The sequence below is a fragment of the Gracilinanus agilis genome, chromosome 1, assembly GCF_016433145.1.
Source record: "Gracilinanus agilis isolate LMUSP501 chromosome 1, AgileGrace, whole genome shotgun sequence".
Taxonomy (NCBI): domain Eukaryota; kingdom Metazoa; phylum Chordata; class Mammalia; order Didelphimorphia; family Didelphidae; genus Gracilinanus; species Gracilinanus agilis.
In genome coordinates, this window is record NC_058130.1 from 683499586 (window position 1) to 683522058 (window position 22473).

At 35.6% G+C, this 22473-nt stretch overlaps 1 protein-coding gene across 1 annotated transcript in view; it reads right to left on the reverse strand.

Annotated features, from left to right (window-relative positions):
- DNAAF11 (dynein axonemal assembly factor 11) overlaps nt 1-22473 on the reverse strand; it is a 91311-nt gene that overhangs the window by 7321 nt on the left and 61517 nt on the right. The window contains exons 8-10 of the mRNA XM_044684342.1: nt 19096-19161; nt 15253-15322; nt 15068-15163 (exon numbers count right to left, since the gene is read on the reverse strand). Coding sequence (XP_044540277.1) covers nt 15068-15163; nt 15253-15322; nt 19096-19161 — 232 coding nt within the window. The remainder of the gene's footprint in view (nt 1-15067; nt 15164-15252; nt 15323-19095; nt 19162-22473) is intronic.

Consider the following 22473-nt stretch of genomic DNA (forward strand, 5'->3'; position numbering starts at 1 on the left):
ATTGAAAATTCTTGATGTATTTTTTAAAAATCCTTATCTTCTGTCTTAGAATCAATACTGTGTGTTGGTTCCAAAGCAGAAGAGTGGTAATGGCTGAGCAACAGGGATTAAAATGCCCAAGGTCACACAGTGAGATGTGTCTAAGACCAGATTTGAACTCAGTCCTCCCATTTCTAGACCTGACTCTCAATTCACTGAGACATCTACCTGCCCCTTCTTAATGTTTTTTTTTTGCATGTTATGTGTGACAGAACAAAGGATGTGCTGTATCTAATAAACATGTAATTACTTTGAAAGCTTGTATGGGATCATTGGACTCTTTTTTAACCTAATGGTGGTTTGGCACATGTGCATATCCCCTGAGATGGCATCTGTCACATGGAGAGGGCAAGGAGCTTGTTTCAGAGGAAATCTGACTATCCTGGTGATATATAAAGTTTGGGCCTTAGAGACCCTGGAGAGCATGCAGACACATTCACTCACTTGCTCCAGTCAACATTGTGTTAAAGAATGGATGGACTGCAGCGGCATCCAAAAGTGCCTGTCAGGACCAGCTACCTCTCCTTCTGTTTTAGTCACTCTTGAGGGAGCTCAAGTCACTCTTTCATTTAAAAAGTCAGGTAAGAAGTCATAATATAAGAGACTTTCAGGACTCCTCCCTTCTGATGCCAAGAAACAGACCTTGATTCTTGGCTTTTTCATTTGTTCTTTTCCATTCTAGGTGGGAGCGAGGGATCTTTAGGGTGCCTCAGCACCTCCCTCCCCATCCAGGCTGGGTTTTGCAGCTAGTCCTGTAGCAGCATCTCAGGTATCAATGAGCAACCTTCTGGACCATGCCAGAGAGGGCTGATATGATCATGCGCAATTCTAATTTAGACAGTGTGTTCCTGCCAATGTCTATAGAGTTGAGGCCTGCCAATATTACTACATGATGCTGTTGTGCCAGTCTTGTAGCCTATTTCCTGAACTCATTATTTCTGTGCTTTTAAAGATGAAGTAACATACTCCTATCCAGTATTGTTTGTTTCCCTCTGCTAACATTGCATTCAAATGCTAAGCCTAACTACAAGGCCATCCCATTGTCTCTTTTATTATTTTGTTCCTTCTGAATAAGGCATACTCTTCAATATAGATATCAATTATCACACAGCCTTCCTAGTTCTTTCCTCCAGAGCCAAGGCCAGATTCACAATATAAACTCCACATTATGAAATAGAGATTTAGGAGAGCTTTGACAGATCTCTAAATTCTAAAAATTAGAATTAGAGTAAAAATATCCAAGTACTGCTCACCTGAAAATCATGTTTTTATATACAATCTCCTGCTTATTATTTCTGCAGCTCTCCATTATCATAAAGGAAAAAACCTTTACTTTTACATAATTATTCTATCATTATTATAAGCCATATTGACATTGTTTTGTTTGGTTCCAAAGGGCAGAAGTAGGAAGAAGAGATGGAAATTTCCAGAAAGACAGATTTCTGCCTTACTATAAGAAAAACACTAAGAATTAGAACTGTTCAAAAGTAGAACAGGCTGCCTCAGAAAACAGCATCTTCTCCATTACTGGACATCTTTAAGAGGAAGACTGAATAATGTGTAGATGGAATTAGCTCACCCTCATTCATTCTTCAGACTCTAGCCACCAGAAATAATGCCACCCTACCCAACTTAGAATTAAGTGGGGAGAGGGGAGGTCTGTGACCCACATGTGATAATAACAAATCAAAAACAAGGGACTGCCCCTTGGGAGTCCAAAACAGAGTTGAGGCTGTCATTTGTCCACTTGAAATTGGAAGTGGATGCAGGAAATGATGAAAGATGCTATCTTTTAAATATGATGGTAACTTCCTGTGGGGGGAGTTGGTGCTTTGAACTTGGTATTTGAAGCAGCTCTGGTGAGACCTCAGACTGTTTCCCTTTGAATTGTCACATGGGGAAGTTAGGCCGACTCTCTTTCTCTTCCCTTGGTGTTTCTGGGGGCTCTAGCCTCAAGGAGGCCTCTCTTCTTAGAGGAAGCCTTGTGGCTAGAAGCTTTGTTTAATTAACCTCTGTGTCCCTCTGCTGGGGCCTCTGAATCCCTACCTGGTTCTGGCCTCTGGTCCAGGCTAGAGTTTTTCTCTCTCTCAATTTCCCTACCTTCAACCTTCCTAATTGTAAATAAACCACCATAAAGGTTATCCTGACTTGGGTCTATTTTATTTTGAAATGGAGTTAATCGATTTCTGGTGACCATACCTTAAATATCTAGTCCAACCATAATAATTCCCATTTTCCCCTCTTACAATAACCACTTGTTGGGGATATTGTAGAGGACCTAACAATTCTTTTGGCATGGTTTGGAGTAGATCATCTCTCGTTCCCTTTTAACTCAGATTCTTTGATTCTATGAGGTACCAAATTTTTCTGGGACAGCTTAAAACTGTTCCACATTGCAAATGTATTAACAAGAAAGTGAAGTGTGTGCATAATTACTATCTTAAAAAACCCTTTTCCAACACTATTATTTTGCTGCATAATAAGTAAGGACAAAGATTTTCTGTGTTTAAAGAAATGCAAATAGCATAACAAATTTAGAACTTTTCTTCACAGAAAATTTGCTGTCTCCAGAATCTAAGCTTATTTTTTTATTCTAAAAGATGTTTCTATCTGAACTAATCACAAAGGCTCTTTGCAGGTTAAAAGAATTTCAGGCTTGCCTTTTGGAATTAAAAAAACAGAAAAATAAAGAACTAACACCCAGGGGAGTCTTGGATTTCCACAATTCATAATAATAGCAAAACAATATATTAGTGCTATCTTTGACTCCCACCTTTTTCTTTTCTCTCATGTCAAAATCTGTTATTAAGTCTTGATGATTTTTATCTCCACAACATCTCCTGATTCTATCCCTTCTTCCCTTCTCCCCACCACCTTAGTAGAGTCTCTCATTAGCATTCACCTGGATAATTGTGAGTTTCCTAACAAGTTCTCCTGCTTCCAATTTTGTTCCCCTTCAATCTATATTCTTGCCTGACTACTCATCATAATGATCTAGTCAATAATTGATCTAGTAAAGTCACTCCTCAGCTCAAAAATCTTCAGTGACTCATTGCTGAATACTGAGTAAAGTTTACCTTCATTTTTTTCTGATATTCAAGGCTCTTTATAACCTTTCCCTAGTCTTATGTCTTATTGCTGCTCCTCAACGTGAACACTGTTGCTCCTGTCAAATGAGACACAACTCTATTCTTAATCTTGTGCTTTCTCATTCTTGTGCCTATATTTCCTATGCCTGAGATTATCTAAGTGTTGTCCTTTCCAATAACTGATTGAAATCTATCCTTTAAAGCTCACCTCGAGTGCTATTTATTCCACAAAGCTTTTTAGGATCTCTTAGTCAGTTTTCCTCTAACCTTCATAAAACAGGGTTTTATATGTCATTAAAGTTTTTGTTTTGTATTATTTAAGCCTACAATAATATAAACTCTATCTTACCCCAAGGCCAAACTTGGATGAATTTATTAACATGCTCTGTTAACAGATTTTACTTATGAGAAGACAATTTCCCAACTCACATGGAGGGAAGGGGAAGGAGTCCACAAGTGTGAAGCACGGTATATGTTGTCCAATTTTTTTCAGTACATAGATTGATTTTGCTAGTTTTTTTGCTCCTCTTTTTTGAAAAGACATTCTTTTATAGAGGATGGTTCTCTAAGAAGGAAGGATTTCTAATCTAAGAGGGGATTTTAACAATCTAAAAGATATCAATGAACGTTTTATTTAAAACATGTATTTTATCCCAATTGCCTATAGGCATTGTCTGCTTTTGTTTGTGTTTGATTATTGCATTAGCAGAAACCAGCACACTGTAGGTCTTCCTTAGTCCAAATCTGTTAATTCAATGATTATGGAATTTCATTGATTATGAGGAGCTTATAATGGGGAATAACCAGGGTTGTTGCCTTAAATATTATTTTATGGGCTCAGTGGGTGTGAAAGAGACAGGAATGACGGAAGGCAGGACCAAACAAGGTAGGGAGACTGGGTTTAACTGCTAAGGAGATTATCTGTTAACAGAAGTGGTGGTTAGGCCCCAACTGTCACTCTGTACCATCTAGGCATGGGGCCTATGGAAGCTAGCAGGCAAAAGGCAAGAGTTTATAACAATTTAATTAAAGAAACTATGGTAAAGGATAGGAATAGGGGTTTCTACACTTTTCAGATTAAGGGCAAACCACAGGGTCAGGGGAGGGACTTAACTACTCTCATCTAAGACCTAAGCCAGGCAGGGCCCAGAGAATAGCAGGGCTGGAGTGGGAATCCTCACAGCAGAGTCCAGAGATGTTATCAGGATGCCAGGAGCCAACTCCTCCAGAACTGATGATCCAAAGTAGCCCAGTAGGGAGAGGAAGTCTGCAAGCTGTAACCAGATCACAGGCCTCTTCCCTACTCAGTGCTGTCTTGCAGGATTGATGTCTTCTGCTTTCAACCTTCACCACTCTCCAGGATCCCAGGGAATCAGGGTACAGCTCCACTAGCTCTGAGGTCTCCCAGCTTGTCCCAACCACCATGAAGTCTGTCTCAGAGAGCAAAGCCACACTTCCTGCTTCCCCATTCCATGTGGAATTCTCCAGCCCTTCCTGTTAGGTCTCCTAAATGATAACTAAATAATCTTCCTCATAACAAGCTTCCCAATGAAGAAACTGCTTTTACCAATACATATTAAAAATGCTCTGTGACTTAGAGTCTTAAGGAGCTCTCTGGGTCACCAAGAATCCTAGTGAATTACTCAGAATCAGAGATAGGATGTATCTGTCAGGACCTAAACCCAGGTCATCCTGATTTCATCCTGGCCATGGACAGCTTCAAGCTGGCCTTAGTTTATGTATTCTGGATTGGATTGGAATATTCAAGAAAAGAAGAGGAAAATAAGAACTCTAGATCTGGGGTAGGGGAGCAGGTTATACATACTTATAAATTTTCATTTAAATATACATGTATATTTAAATGAAAAATTAGTAATTTAGTATGACCACCAATTTTGTCAAAGAGACACAGAAAATTAAAAAAAACGATGACCATAAAACATGAAGCCACACTGTGGAGGTCCTTGGAAGCTAGGTTAAAGGGTTAGGACTTTATTCATCAATGAGAGGTATTAGCATCCTATTTTCCTATTTTTATGTTATTATATCAAACCAAGCATATATGTAAATTATAATATATTAAATGTTATAAATATTTATATATTTAATATATTTTTGTATAAAATAATATTTGATTATAATATAAATATATAACATAATAATATTTTATAGTATATATACAATGGCATTTTATATAATTATATATTAATATATGCTTACATATTATATTTATGTATTATTTAAACTAAACTAATAAATAATATAAATATATTTAAATAATATGAATAATCATTTAAGGTATATGTCTCAAGGATTTTATTTGAAGAATATGCTTGTCTTGTTTATTCACTGCTCTAAAGATATATGCCATGCAATGTTTTTGAAGCAATATAGTTTTGCAATATATAACCAAATTCTACCATCATATCTCAAAATTTTTTTCTAATGTTACTCAACATCCTCTAGCAATGACAGGAGTTAACACTGAAATTCCAAAAATATTAACTGCCCTGGGCATCAGTCTTGCTAATATTGCACTGTTGCNTATATTTAATATATTTTTGTATAAAATAATATTTGATTATAATATAAATATATAACATAATAATATTTTATAGTATATATACAATGGCATTTTATATAATTATATATTAATATATGCTTACATATTATATTTATGTATTATTTAAACTAAACTAATAAATAATATAAATATATTTAAATAATATGAATAATCATTTAAGGTATATGTCTCAAGGATTTTATTTGAAGAATATGCTTGTCTTGTTTATTCACTGCTCTAAAGATATATGCCATGCAATGTTTTTGAAGCAATATAGTTTTGCAATATATAACCAAATTCTACCATCATATCTCAAAATTTTTTTCTAATGTTACTCAACATCCTCTAGCAATGACAGGAGTTAACACTGAAATTCCAAAAATATTAACTGCCCTGGGCATCAGTCTTGCTAATATTGCACTGTTGCTTATGTTGTATGTATAAAAGTTTTCTTGGATAACATGCTCTTAATTTTTTAAAATAAAGCAAAATGATCACAGAACTAATTAATGCCACTAGGCAGAGTATTCCAAAGCACATTTAACTCCAATTTTTTTATGCTACATAATTTCCAATAGGTTCTCCAGAATTTCTATTCTCAGAATTTTCAATATCTAAGTTCGTTTGATACCAAGAAACTGTGTTTTAATAGCAAGAAAATGTGGCCTATATCAGCTGGTTTGCAGATTCATAAATCAGTCATTTGGTTGAAAGCTCACAGCATTTAAGCCCTGCTCTTAAAATAAATTATTTTTGAACGATCCTTATATGAATGTAATCCATATATTATTTAAAAATTTCTGGTGTTGATATTTATCATTAAGCATCTGTAGAACTGACATTAAATATTTAATATTTGGATTTTTAGAAAGAACATCAAATTTAATGAGATTGAGTTTTTCTCTTTGGCTCAGAGTAGGTAATAAAGCATATTTTGCCTGTCTATAAGGAAAAATGTCCTGAAAAATAGAACTATAGAAAAATGAAATTTCTTGAGTCAGAATAGTGGATTCCTTCCTTCATGATGACCAGTTTGAAGTATTAAAGAAAGGTATTGTATTCAGACATTGAATTACTTGGGTCACAGGTCCTTGTTTAAACTGTGGTAAAGCAAGAAGGGCCTAGACTGTCAATACTCTTAACTACCAAACTAAAGACATTTTATTTGATCCTGGGAGAATCAGCAAGACGCTGGAATTTATTTGGAAGAGGAATAACATGATCAGGCCTTGGAAAGTCACTTCAGCAGCTATATGAAGAGTGGATTCAAATGGAGAGACAGTGGAGACAGGTAAGATAATGAGAAGACCATTGCAATAATTCAGACAAGAGGTGATAAGGTCCTATACCTGTGTAGGAGTTACATAAACGGAGAGAAAAGAACATTTAAAGAGATGTGAAAATGAAAAAGAAAACATATGGCAAATGATTAGATATTTGGAGTCAGAAATAGTAAGAAGTAATGAACTTAGGAAACAAGCAAAAGCTGAATGACAGTGGGATTTCTTTTTCATACAGAGGTTAGATTAGACAGCCACTGAGGTCTCTTCTATCTCTCAAAACCCACAATTCTATGAGATTGGAAGAACGATGGTGGTTTCAACAGATATAATGAAGTTTGGGAAAGGGGTAGAATTGAAATGAAAGATATTAAATAGTCCTAGTTTGGGCATGTTAAGTTTGAGATGGCTTTGGGATATCCAGTTTCAAATGTCTAAGACGTAGTTATAGGATTTACACTTAGAAGAGTGGCTAAGGCTAGATATAGAGATCTAGGAATCATCTGTGTAGAAATGATAACTGAACTACCTAGGCAGCGGATAATAAAGAGAGAGAAAACGATCCAGGTTTTGGAAGACAGGGGAAGATATTGAAAAATTTTGGCTCCTTCTTCTCAGATATCCAGTTATAATAAGTAGGAGAAAAATACTAGTAAAAGATGGAATTGCTGACATTTTATATAAAATTATGCATACATATATATACATGATTTTTTTAAACCCTTACCTTCCATCTTGGAGTCAATACAGTGTATTGGCTCCAAGCAAGAAGAGTGGTAAGGGCTAGGCAATGGGGGTCAAGTGACTTGCCCAGGGTCACACAGCTGGGAAGTGTCTGAGGCCAGATTTGAACCTAGGACCTCCTGTCTCTAGGCCTGGCTCTCAATTCACTGAGCTACCCAGCTGCCCCTTTATACATGATTTTTTAAAAGCAGAACAAAACTCTTAGAATTGACTGACTTCTTTGAAGTTGTGTCATACTTAAGAAGATTGATCATATTTGAACATTCATCATAAAAGATCATCAAAATATTTTAGCATAAAATGGAAAATATTATTAAAAGGATTTCTTCCTCACTGCCCCAGAAAAAGTATTTTGCCAAAGTCAGTCTCAAAGGACAAAATAGTCTTTCCCAACTTAAGCAAGTACCTAAATTATGTTTGGTTGCTTATTTTCACTAGCTTTCCAATACCTAATTTACTTTATAAAAAATTTAAATGTAGATCACCACCAGAAATATCCACATTCCTGTCTCTTCTCTGAACTTTGGAATGGTAGAAAGAACACTGGTGCTCAAGTCAGAGTCTTGGGTTGTGCTAATAACTGGCTACGAAGCAAGTCAAATAATAATTCTGGGGCTGTTTCCTTGTTTGTACAATTAGAGAAATAGGCCATAAAGATTTCTAGACCTTTTGTTTTTCCCACAAGTCTCTAGTCCCAAATGGTCTTACTCATAAAAGGTTGCTATTTGGAAGAAAACATCAAGGTAATACATCATTCACTCCTGTGTTCATCCTTGTCCCTGGTAGAACATATCACTGTCTACAACCATCCTTTCATCTGTCTTGGCATGAAAGATGAAATTCAGAGGATTCCTGAGGCCTGACAAATGGAATGTACTCAAAGATGGCTTTTCCTGCCTAGGTTTTACCTATGGATAAATAGAGATAAAAGTTATCTGTATCAAGATGGCCTTAAGCAGTAGCAGCTGCTCTAGTTTCCTTGGCCAGTCCTGAATCATGGGGGTACAATGACCTGGGCTAGCAATTTGTTCCACTCAGGTCAGGATGCCTGTGAGAGCCGACTTAACCAGGCACCAAATCCTATAATCAAACGACCTGTCATTTATCCAAATATCTCCTATTGAATTGAGACTTTAATAGTTTCTTCCTCTCCTAAAAATTAGGAGCACTGGCAGAGCTTCTGGGAGGAAAAATCACAAGTGGTTATCTCAGAAGCAAAAGAATAGGAAAAAAGGAGAAGGTAGATTAACAACTTCAGTGGCAGAATAGCCTAAACCAGTGATGGCAAACCTTTTAGAGACCCTGTGCTGTGCCCCTGCCCCCCACCCCATGCTGGGTACACCCTGCCCCTTCCCTTCCCCCACACAGGGAATCTAGGAAGCACTCTCATTGGGCTTCTGGGGGAGGGGTGGGTGAAGTGAGGAATGTCCTCAGTAAGTGTAGAGAGGGGGAGGGGAGTGGCTCAAGCACTCCATTCCCCTTCAACTCTGCCACCTGTGAGCTGCCTCTCCTCACCCTCTGTGCCCTCCCATTGGGCTGCTGGGCAGAGGAGCAGGTGATGTGAAAAAATGTCATCAGACATGGTAGAGAAGGAGAGGGGAGCAGCTCTATCTTAGTCCCTCTGCCTTTCTTGTAAGGAACTCTTGGGATGGATGGCATGGAGGATGACCACATGCCCACAGAGAATGCTCTGCCTGCCATCTTTGGCACCCATGCCATTGGTTCTTCAATTTAATGCTGTGAACCTATAAAGACAATTGAGAACTCAAAAGAAAAATTCTTTCACCTTTTCTATTTTCCATCTGCCCCACTTCCCTATCTGTTTTCTCTTGGATAAATGGGGGGGGGAGTTAGAGAAAAAGTTGTAGGACTTAAGTAGTCACTAATAAAACTATAGAAGAAAAGGGAGAGTTTCAGCAATAAACTTGGCAATATTTTTTACTATAATTGGAGTCCTTTTGAGAGTTGCTATGTTTTTTGGGGGGGAGGGTTATATAGGTTTTGTTTTATTTTTTTTACCTAGAATGAGCAGAGAAGAAAACAAAAGGAGCTTTTGCTCCCAAAATATGTTGCATAAAAGAAAAACTAAAATTATAAATCAAGATAAAAAGTTCTTTCCTTACACTCAAAGAATCAGGGAATCAGGCATAATCTCTTAAAATATGAACCTGGAATCATGTATGATACTTGAATTAAGGGTAGAAAACAGTCTGGAAGTTATATACTACCTGGACCAGGTTGAGATCAGATCAAATACTCTTCACACATGATCCTTGGCAAAGAGTTCCTATTGAAATTACAAGACCCACCAAGGAAGTGGTTTCTTCAACTGTAATAGGAATCCTGACTAATGAAGCATAAACTACTGATAGGGATAACTGTTTCCCTGGGTCTAGTGATATTTGAAGGTTAGAGGAAACATAAAGAGCAGCTATCCCCCTTGGGACCCCTAATTCTTTTCTCTATGTGTCCTCAAATAAAGTCCAAGCAAGCAGAACTCCCCATAAGTACATGTACTCAATTCCATACTATTTTATATTATTGCAATTGATTCCTTTTGTTAGTTGTTATCTTCCCAACGAAATTATAAGTATATGAAGAGATGGTATAGTATGTGATGTCTCCATCCCCCAGAGCACATAGCTTACCTCTGAACACACAATAGTGTACAAGTGAACTTAAGCACCATCCCTGAAATTTAAAAGGAAATGGAAACCTAAATGTATTTGCCTTACAATCTTGGATGATAATAAGCTGTGTAAATATTGCTACATTTAATAGGTGAAGAAAGTCAGAAACAGAAGCTTAGCAGAACATAGGCCTTCTGACTTTAAGATTAGTGTTCTAAACCAGTGATGGGCAAACTATTCCAAACCCTTTCCCCTGGCTCAGGCCATAGTTTGCCCATCATTGCCCTAAGCAATTCCCTAATCACTACATCTGGATGTGGGGGTGTAGTGATTAGGGAAATGCTTAAGACAGCGATGGACAAACTACAGCCTGGATCTGGCGGGGGGGGGGGGGGGGGGGGATAGTTTGCCCATCACTGTTCTAAACCATATAATATTTTATCAGGGACTCAATAACAAGGTTGAAAACAAACTAACAACTTGTTTATTACAGGAGAAAACTGACTACTGAATAAAGTATAAGCTTATAATTCTGTTACTCATAACCTGGCTTCCACCTTACCTCCCCCTGCCTTAGCTCACATTTCTCTCCCTCTTGTCCTCTATAATCCAAGCAAATCAAACTCTTCATTGTTCCCCATTCCTGGCATGCTCTTTCCCATCTCTGTGCCTTTGTTCACAAAATCATCTCTCCTAGAAAAAGCTTACGGCCACCTGTATAGTTCCTCTCTTCTTTCAAAGAGTTACTCAGAAACCAACTCATTAGTGAATCTTCTAGCAGAAAGTGATCTCTCTCAAGTAAAATTGATCATAACACTTTTACTATATTTTTTCTTTGCATTCATCACATCCCCTTTTGTATCCCAGCTATCTGTGCATATGTCTTACTCCCGTTATAAGATTCTTGAAGACAGAGCCTGAGTCTTATTCATCTTTCTATCACCAGAACCTATAAAAATGACTTGTAAATTATACAAAACCGAATAAACGTTTGTGGAATTGTACTGCTCAAGGTCACACAGCAAATTAGTGAAAGAGCCAAGGCTAAAACTCAGGTCTCCTTACACTCTATCTTAATTTCATTATTTAAAAAGAAACCTCACTTGTACACTGTGCATACCTATATCATTTGTTAATATGGTATCAGCTCCTCTATGGAACACCTCCATCTTGGATGCCATCTATAGTTCATAAGTCCTCATAGCTGCATTTTTACTTTAAATAAGTAGCAAGAAAACATAATTAGCTCAAAGCAAAGGGATTTACTTAATGGCACACCATAAGTAGTAACAATAAAATATTCCCCCATAATTATGGGGCAAACTTGCCACAGCATCATTGGAAGAGTGGACACACATGTAATATAGGGAACATACATGATCATGACAACTCACACCTCCAACACTTCTGGACCCCAAAGGCTTTTTTTTCTCAAGGTGCCCTCATATTACTGCCCCAGAATGCAGGATGTATGACAGATAGGTCACACACCACTGGACTCCATGAGTCTCCTCTTCTTCCCAGGGCAATCAATTTCCTTAGCCAGCTTCTCTGAGGCTCCTTTCTGATGGGCACAGCGTCCCCTGCTCAGAATTGCTTCTCTTCAACATGTCTTTGCTTATGGGAAGAAGGGGAGATAGAATACCCCTTCCTTCCTTTCACAGATATAAAGGGAAAAGCTAAGAGCAGTTTTCCCTCACCAGAACTGTGTTCTTCCACAGCTGGCTTTCTTTCCAAGTTCCAGAACTGACTTCTCTCCGCTGTCAGAGACAGCTCTCTTGATGGCAGTAATCTCTCCCTACTACCTCCAGCTCTTTAAATTGTTTTTAAATACTACCAGAAATATGCCTGCTCCTTTAATTAGCCAATAGCCCTTTGATAATTGCATTGTTGACAGAATATATTAATACCTTCTAAAGAATCAAGAATACTCATCTACATGTCCTTAAAAGCTGTCAATTGGCTAGTTTCTGTTTAATGCCATTAATATGCTACACATCCACTTAGGTGTGGGCTACTCAAGGTTTCATCTTTTACATAGTGCAAAGTGATACTCAAAATGAAGGGGCCCAGCTCTTTGAATTCTTCAATTTCATCAAGTGGTCTAGGGGTACCAAATTGACCAGGAGTCTTATGATCAGCCTTCTACTACAATATAATCAGATATTATATCCAGAGGTCATCATTTCTGCAAGCTAATTCCAAAAGTAATATTCTAGCATTTTCTCAGAGATACAATTATAAATTTATATACATTATGTGTATATACTGTATATACTAAACATAATGTATATATGTGTGCCCTGTATTTGTGTGTATATATATCCTCTCTCTCTATATATATAATATAGATTTACACACACATATATATATATTTAGAAAATAGCCTAATTAAAAGAATGATAAATGTATATGAAGAATAAAAAATGTAAACAAACTTTGAAAGTATTTAATATTCAAAAACAAAACAATGTGAAAAATAGTTCTAAAGTCAAGATAAAATTATGAAAATGAAACAAGGTAACAAGATTCCTCAATTATAAACAACTCTTTAAGTGTGAATTAGTTATTTCTGGAAGCCAGATCAACCATTTCAAGGAAATGAGGTATTATTTTAGGCTATTAAAGGAGGAATTTATTAATTACATCTAATGGATTTATAAAATGTCTAAATCACTCTTGGGGTACAGTGCCACATTCAGGGATTATGATTCAATATATATATATTTAGAAAATAGCCTAATTAAAAGAATGATAAATGTATATGAAGAATAAAAAATGTAAACAAACTTTGAAAGTATTTAATATTCAAAAACAAAACAATGTGAAAAATAGTTCTAAAGTCAAGATAAAATTATGAAAATGAAACAAGGTAACAAGATTCCTCAATTATAAACAACTCTTTAAGTGTGAATTAGTTATTTCTGGAAGCCAGATCAACCATTTCAAGGAAATGAGGTATTATTTTAGGCTATTAAAGGAGGAATTTATTAATTACATCTAATGGATTTATAAAATGTCTAAATCACTCTTGGGGTACAGTGCCACATTCAGGGATTATGATTCAATAATCATAGTAATTGGTATAATGACAAACTTCCATTATCATTTATTGTAATTATATAACTTTCCTAATTTAGAAAATTAGGAAATCTATATGACCCTAGAGGAGAGAATTAGAAACAATGAGTGGAATTTGCAGAGGCAAATTAGGGTGGATGTAAAGAAAATAATCTTTAACAATTAAAGTTGCCCCAAAGTAAAATGGCCTGCCTTGGAAAGTTAGTGGATTCCTCCTTACTGGAAAGTCTTCAAGTTGAGATTAGATGACTATTCAGGGATATCAGAAGAAGTTTCTGATTAGGTCAAAGGACTATATGCAAAATACCCCAAATTTAACTTATTATCTTTTCTCTTAAACCAAAGATTCTTAACCTTTTTTGTGTCCTGGTTCCCAAGCAATCCATGAGTTACAATAAGCTGAGAAAGAGAGAGACAGAGAGAGACAGAGAGAGAGAGAGAGAGAGAGAGAGAGAGAGAGAGAGAGAGAGAGAGAGAGAAATGATGATGATGCATGATTGATAAATAGATGATAGATTAATATAATAGTTAGATAAATGAAGATTAAATTACTTTTCTGCATTAATTATTTTTGAAACTTAAGTTTTCTGCAACATACAAAAGTATAATACACTTAGTTATTAATACAAACCAGGTCTGTATCCCAAAGATAAATTTTTTTAAAAGACCCATATGTACTGAAGCAGAATGAAGGGAGTGAGGGAAAAAATCTGAGTCTTATAATTTGGGAAAATGTACAGTAAATATTGTTATTACAAATAGTTGGGAAAATAAAGTGTAGAAAAAAGATATGGAAATGTTTGTGTTAACTGCTGTTTGATCAGTAAAGAATATCAAAAAATAAATATTACTTTTTCAAAAAATGTTTAAAAAGTATGTCTATATTATGTAGAATTATTTTAAGAAATATGCATTCATTAACTCCTTTTTTGCTTAAATTTCTATATCTTAAAATGAGGAAGGGACTAGATTATATCCAGTAGAAAGAAGATAAGCTGGGTTTAAATCCCAATTCAGATGCTTACTATCCATATCACCTAACCTCCATGGATCTCAGTTTCTTCATCTGCAAAATGAAAAGATTAAACCTGATAGTTTCTGAAGTTCCTTCTCTCTCTAAATCTCTGATCCTATTATCCTACATAGCAAAAGTCCTTTTCAGCTCTAAATTTCTCTTATCCTATTTTCAATAGTACTTTTCTGGTCAGGTGATGTGATTTATTTATCATTTAATTGAAACATTTGCTTTTGATATAGCAGACACATCCCATTACACACACAAATAAACTCTCCGTATAGTCCTTCATAACTAATAAGACCCACCACCTGGAAAGCTGTTGTGCCTGAAAGTAAATGTCATTATTATGAGACCCTGAATTCCTTTAGCCAGTGTGATAGTTCCACAGGGTTTACAAGATCATAGATTTAGCATTGGAAGGGACCTTAGAGATCTATTCCAAACCATACTTTATATAGATGAAGTTATATAGAATAAATTTAATTGCATTTTTAAGGTCACACACATATTTTGGAGTAGAGATTTGAACTGAGGGCCTATGCACCTCCATTTTAATCTCTATGTTTCATATAAAGCTGAAGGTTTTAAAGACTATTTTTGTCTAAAATCAGTTCATCACAGACCTTTGGCATGGTGATCATCAGGTGTCCAGTTGTTTGAGATCTTTTAGCACAACTACTATCAGGGTTCACTTCAGCAGGAAGTACAATTTGAAATGGCTGAAAATAAGAGTTTATAGGATTATAGGATTTAATAAATATTTGTTGACTGACTAGTTCATCAAACTATTATATACATTTATACCTACCTTACCCTTGACCATTACTCGGACATAAGTTGGCTGCACATCAACATCAATTAGAGAAGTATCCATGAACCTTCAAAATTAAATATCTTAGTGGTTAAGTCTTATAAAAACATAAATGTATAAAAATGTAAGTCCAAATATTCATGAATAATTTTAAATTAAGTAAATTCAGTTCTATTCAATTAAACAAATATTACACTACTACAATATTCATTTTTATTGGTTTGACCACATCTCAAAAAATTTCTCAAGTCAAAGACCCAGGACAACTTCAGCTTGAAAAGAGCTCAGTTTAATAAGTAACTCCAGTTTTAGAATCATTATTAAATGTCTTTTATCTTTCTGTTCTCAGGAATCTTTAACAATAAAGCTAGACAATTTTTATTTTGTGAATATATTATTTTCTATCCTTCTACCTTAGAATGAAGTAACCACAAGTTTTCCCATGACTCTAGTAGTTCTACAACTTTTCAGTCAGTCACTTCATATATAATTAATAGATTCTTCAATATTGCTTCAAGATGGTTAGTAGAGTGACTTCTCCTCCTATACCTGAAATAATAACTAGCTGAGAATCAGCATGAGTTGGGAAGGACAGATGTCCTAATATAAGGACATTTATAAGGCAATGTTAGAATTTCATTACATAGAATAAAACATTTATATATGTAAGGTTTGGGTGATTGATTTATTCAATCTTATCCCACTTAAAGTACTTCATAAGATGTCCAATCAATCTCATAGGCATTAGAGTAGTTTTGTAAGCCCTTTTAACTCTACTGATGTTGCACAAGAATTATGTTCAACAAGGCCAAGAAAACTTGGACATGCCCCCAGAATCATCCATAAACTATTAAGCAATTTGAGAAGGGATAGATTAAAGAGACTAGAGCAAGTATGTCATTAACTTGGGAAACAAAGGCAAGAGTGAATTGTGCCACAGAAAGGAGATGAGGAAAGTCATTGACTCTATAGGCATCTCAGTTCAGATGTGATCTGAGAAATCCCAAGGAAGGGTCCGCTTTTTCCTCAATTTCCCTTTCCATTGCCTGTCTACATGCATAAACTATGATATAATTTGATATTTTATTACCCAAATATTTCTGTTAACTTAATATTTTGCTTCAACCACAAAGAAGGAGTAACTAAAGATAAACATACATTTTAATTTAAGCAGGGAATTATGACTAAGCATAACTTTTTCTTTAACATAAACTACCTAAAGCTGAAGAAGAAGGGATCATGTAGATATATTGCCTCTTGGGCCTAAAACTAGCTAAATTATTTTCATGGTGATAATATGGGTCAAATGTTTTTCTGCAATTGTATCCTGATTATGAATATTAGAAAAATCAGTACAGGTAATTAAAATATGGATAACCAAAAGGTAAAGACATAACTAATGCTAATTTAATGTAATATCAATCTTTGATTTTTAGTTTCATTTTATTATTTTAATGAAAATTCTTATTCTCTTCCTTCAACTATAAGAATTTCTAACAAAGCAGATTTTCCTAGTATCAAGTGCCCTAGCCTTGGAGACTTGAGTATATCTTGCCTCTAGTACCGAGTGTTTATGTGATTTATTATTATTATTAATTATTATTCCTGTTGACTCCTTAGGAGCATAGGGCTGCAACCATCTCACGCCAGCGGACTCTGTTCTGGGCAACTTCCCCCAACTGGGCCCATGTCATTCTGACTGTTTTTGTTTCATTTTCGGCAGAAAAAAAAAATTCGTATAGCCTCTTCATGTTCCCCTGCCCAGCTGCTGTTTCTGCTTCTTCGGTCATACCGTGAATGAACCGTCTCTTGTCATATCTTGCGCTCTTCTTGACTTGACGGTTAATTTCCCACCACTGTGTCCGAATTTCTTCTTTCTCCTGTTGATCTTGGCACTGGCTGATCTTCTGTTTCAAATCTCTTCTCTGTTGTATCTTGGCCCAAGTCTCTTGTGTTAACCATTCCTTGTGCTTTCTCTCTCTCTTTCTCAGGACTTCTGCGCAGGTGATCTTCCAGGTCTGCTGGAGTTTGGTTTATGTGATAGTGGCCCTTTATTTCCTTGGGCCTCAGTTTCTTCATCTGTAAAAAGGGAGTAATAATGTTGCTATGGCCTATTTTATAAGGCTGTTGTGGGAAAGTACTCTAATTCAAGTTATTTTTACTATTTACATTATATATCTGATGACTCCAAGATGACCTGATTAAGCTAAGCTCTAAACTCAATTCACACAATGACATCTACTTTCAGGCACAATAGCTTTCCAGGAGGCAGGTCTTATTAGTTATGAGGGACTATACTTTACAGAGAGTTTATTTGTGTGTGTAATGGGATGTGTCTGCTATATCAAAAGCAAATGTTTCAATTAAATGATAAATAAATCACATGACCTGACCAGAAAAGTACTCACCAAGATGAGGTTCATATGAGCATAAGAAGGTAGACATAAGTTATACTAGAGGCATCAAACACATGGCCTGCAACATTTCCAAATGTGGTCCAAACCAGACTAAAACACCATTGAGAAATGCTTTTCAAAAATAAATAAAAATACAGATAACACTAATATGTGGTTTTCATTGTGCAGTCTACAGGGATCTTTGTGTGTTTCTATTTGAGTTAAGACACAATTGAGCTAAACCACAGCTCATTAAATCTTCTGACCACATATGGAGGCACTACAGTATTCATAGTGATGACTCCCAAAGCATCAAGGTTTCTCAATTCATTAGCCTGTGACCTAAACTGATATGGCAGGCCAAAAAAGAAATGTGATCTTAGGTTGCATTAAATGTCTAGAAGGAAAGAGGTTGTATTTCCACTGTCCTCTGGTCTAAAGATACCTGGAGTACATTTAGTATGAGATGTCAGTTGAAGATGGACATGTATAGCTGGGAAAGTAGGGACAAAAGAAAGGTGCTGAGTATGGAGAAAGGCCTCAGAATGATTGTGTATGAAGAGTGGTTGAAGGAAAAGAGGATGTTTCACTTGGGAAAAAGAAGACAACAAAGATATGAAATCTTTCCTTGAATATCTGAAGGGCTGACACCTGAAGAGGAAATAAATGAACAGTCTCCTTGGCCATAGCAGTCATTACAGTTTTGATGTAATGAAATAGTCTCTAATGATATCATCCAAAAATGAAATGGAGGGTCTCAGGAGGTAGATTATTCTTCCTCATTAAAGACTTTTAAGCAATGGTTAAAAGACCATGTTTCTGGACATGTTAAGTGGATTCTTGTACAAGCATGGTTGGACTAAATGATTCTGAAATGACTACCAACTCTGAAGTGGGGAGCACTTAGGAATCTTGTTGCTCATTTTATGAAACTGGTCGAGGTTCTTCTCAAGCAAGGTATAATGAAGACAAGGTAGAATAGCGAGGGATTTGTGGCACAGTGAATCAATATGTTCACACTGGCTCTTGGGGTTCTTCCTTGTGTATACATTCTCTGTGGCTCTAATTCAACATCTACTCAACATCAACTCAATTAACAAAAGGCACTCAAGGAGTCTTGTCAGCCTAGAAGTATCTATGGGAAGGCTACTGTGTTACCTCTCCGTGTCTATTACGGCAAGTGGTGCAGTAATCAAAGCAAAGAAGACATTAGGAGAATCACCCAATATCACAACCAGCACAACAGATGCTAAATATTTGAAGCTCACTCTCTCCCTGATGAAATGTCTAATCCAGAGGTTTTAGCCTCTAACAGTAAACCACAAACTTCAGCTTGCGTGTTGCAAATGAGTGATACATTTTCTTTTTTAATTAGATATGAGGATAAATAAAACTACTTTTAAATTAGGTATAAATACTACATAAAGTAATAAAATACATTTACCTATATACAGCAAGATCCAGGACAATTTGATTATTTTTTTCATCATCTTTCAAAGAAAAATCAAGCCTAGGAATAATGGGAAAGGAAAAAGAAACATTAGACAAAATCCTCACCACATTATATTTAAAAGCAAAATAAGGGACAGCTAGTTAACACAGTGGATAGAGTCCCAGGCCTGGAGGATCTGGCTTCAACTCTAACCTCACATACTTCTTGGCTGTGTCATCCTGGACAAGCCACTTAACCCCACTTGCTTAGGTCTTGCTGCTCTTTTGTCTTAGAATTGATACTAAGGCAGGAGGTAAGTGTTTTAGAAAAAATAAAAATTAAAAAAAAAAGCAAAGCAAGACATATCACAAAAACTTCTATTGATGTGGGTATTTTGGTATTTGAACTATATTTCTTAATTATTTATAAAACTTCATGAGAATCAAACAAAACACTGAAATTTTTTTTTCTATAGGTTTTTTCAAGCATAAAATTTGTGGCAAGTTATAGATATATTTTACATTGGTGCAGAAATAGAGACATCTGGTGGTTAAAACTTTCCTTTTTTAAACTATTAAATTAATTTTTGCTGAAGAAATCTAGTTTAAGATTTGTTTGTAAATAAACAGATGCTTTATTAGTAAGACTTTCTGTATTCTGATTTTAAATATCTATATATCATTCCTTAGTTTTTATATATTAAATACATAAGAATTCTTATTAACACAATGACCACTCATGAATATAGAGGACCCATGATAAAATATGCCCTGATAGATCAGTGCTTTTATTCAGGAAACACAATATGATATATTTTTTGGTAGAGACAAAGTGAGACGTTTGGATTTTGTTTTGTTTGTCTACTTAATAATTGCAAGAAGTTTTTTTCTTTTCTTTTTTTACTTAATGGGAGATTTAGATAAATCTTTATCTAAATTAAAATTTAGATAAAGAGAAGCAGAAAATAAGCTCACCTTATAAGCAAAACATATTGTAATCAAAGACAGGATGCATAAAGAAAACCTCAGCATAATGTCTCCTAGGAGAACATGACAGGAGGAAAAAAAAATCTCAACCCAAATTAATTTAGTAATAGAGAACTGCCCAGAATTTCTAAACACAGAAAGTAAAACTCAAATTGAAAGAATTCACAGATCATCTTCACAAAATAAAAATGGTTGCACACTCCAAAATAAATGGTGGTTAAATTTAATAATTCAGAAACAACAAGTTCTGCAAGTCATCAGGAGAAAGACTCAAATACAAAGCAAAGAACATTAAAATAATGAAAATTATTCTGCACCCACTAAACAGAAGATAAAGGAATGGAATGTTGTGTTCCAAAGAACATTGAAACTCAAGATGAAGTCCAAGGTGACCTATCCTGAAAATCTAAGCTTAATCATACAAGATAAAAGATGAACAATAAATAATAAAGAAGAGTTTGAAACATCTTTAGAATGAAAACCAGAACTAAAGAGATTATTTGCCTCTTGAAAATTCTAAACAACAGAACTGCAGGAGGAGTGATTAAATGCAGCAGGCAAGGCCAGTAACAGCAGAGAGACCAGTAAGAGACTTCTTTCTACATATAAACCAGGATATAGGGGTAAAGGTGGAAATCTGGTAGAGTTAATAGTGAAGATGCCAACAAGGAGATATTATGCAGAGAGCCTATACATCCTCTGCTTAGAAATGTATATTCGTGGGACACATCATAGAGAAGGAGGAAAGCAAGGGGAAACAAAGTGATGCATGGGGTCAAATCAAGGGTTAGCAAGGAAGGGAAGATGACCTTTTTGGTCTGAGAAAGAGAAAAGCCTACACTGAAATGGGGGGAAGAATGGGGGATAAAGGAAGAAAGTCTTACTTTGGAGCTTCTTGTCCTGGGAAGGAAGGAGTTGGAATCCTTGGGGGGCACCTGGAAGAATGGAGAGATAGACATAGGGAGGAGATTTCTAAGGCAAATGTAAGAAAAAAAGGATCAATATGAGAGAGTATTGATCAGTGATGGGCTGCACGATCAAAAACACAATAGGTAGGGGAGGGCCCTTTCTGACCCCTACAATAACTGGTATTGTTCTAGAAATGAAATACAACAGAAAAGGGGAATCCATGAAGCAATTTCTACAAGTCAATGCCAGAAAGCACCAGGAAGAAAGAACCTAGAATGGATCTTGGAAGATCTGAATGCATAAAAAATACAAAGAAAAGAGAAAGACCAGATAATTATAGGAGTTATGAATCAGAAATTGAAAGAGATAGATAATGGAGAGAATGAGAAAAAATTTTTGGAAAGGGGAATTAAAAATGAAATTTCAAAACTAACAAAAAGGACTAACTAAAGGGGAGGAGAAGAAGAAATATTGAAAGAATTAGAATAGGCAATGAGGAAGGAAATAGAGCTATAGCTCTTTAAATATGATATGATGACATACTTTAAAAAATTCAAGAAAATCAACCAAAAACCTTAATTAAACAATTAACAACTTAGGTAAAATTGCAGGATATAAAATAAATCCACATAAATAATCAGCATTTTTCTATACTACCAATTAAATCTAAAAGTGAGAGGAAGAAAGAGAAATCCCATTTAAAGTAACTGCAGACAATATAAAATATCTGGGACTCCTTCTGCAAAGACAAACCTAGGAATTCTGATAACTCCAAAACACTCCTTGCACCAGTTAAGTCAGATCTAGACATTAATTGCTTAGGGGTAGGTCAGTCTAGTATAATAAAAATGAAACTCTACTTAAGTGAATTTACCTATTCAGTGCTACACCAGTCAAACTACCCAAAAATTATTTCAGAGAGCTAGAAAAGCAATAATAAAATTCATCTTAAAGAACAAAAGGCCAAGAATATCAAGGGGATTAGTGAAAATAAAATATGAATGAAGGTACCTTAGCTGTAGGGAATCTTAAACTGTATTATAAAGTGGCAACCATCAAAACATTGTGGTACTGGCTAAGAAATAGAGTAGTGGGTCAAAGGAATGGATTAGGCACTAATTAGTAAATGGTCATGGTAACCAAGTATTCAACAAACTGAAAGATCCAAGCTTTTGGAAGAAGTCACTATCTGACAAAAACTGCTTGGAAACCCAGAAAACAATATGATAGAAACTAGGCACAGAACTCAAGGCCAAAGCAAAGTCAAAAGGGACATGTGATTTTAAAAAAAGGGTAAATCCACAAACAAATAAACTCTGAGGTTCCCCCTCATACCTATAAGACTGGTTAATGTGACATAAAAGGAAAATAAATGTTGGAGAGAATGTGGGAAAACTGGGACACTAATACACTGTTAGTGAAGCTTCAAACTGATACAGCCATTCTTGAGAGCAATTTGGAATCATGCCTGTAAAACTGTGCATACCCGTGGACC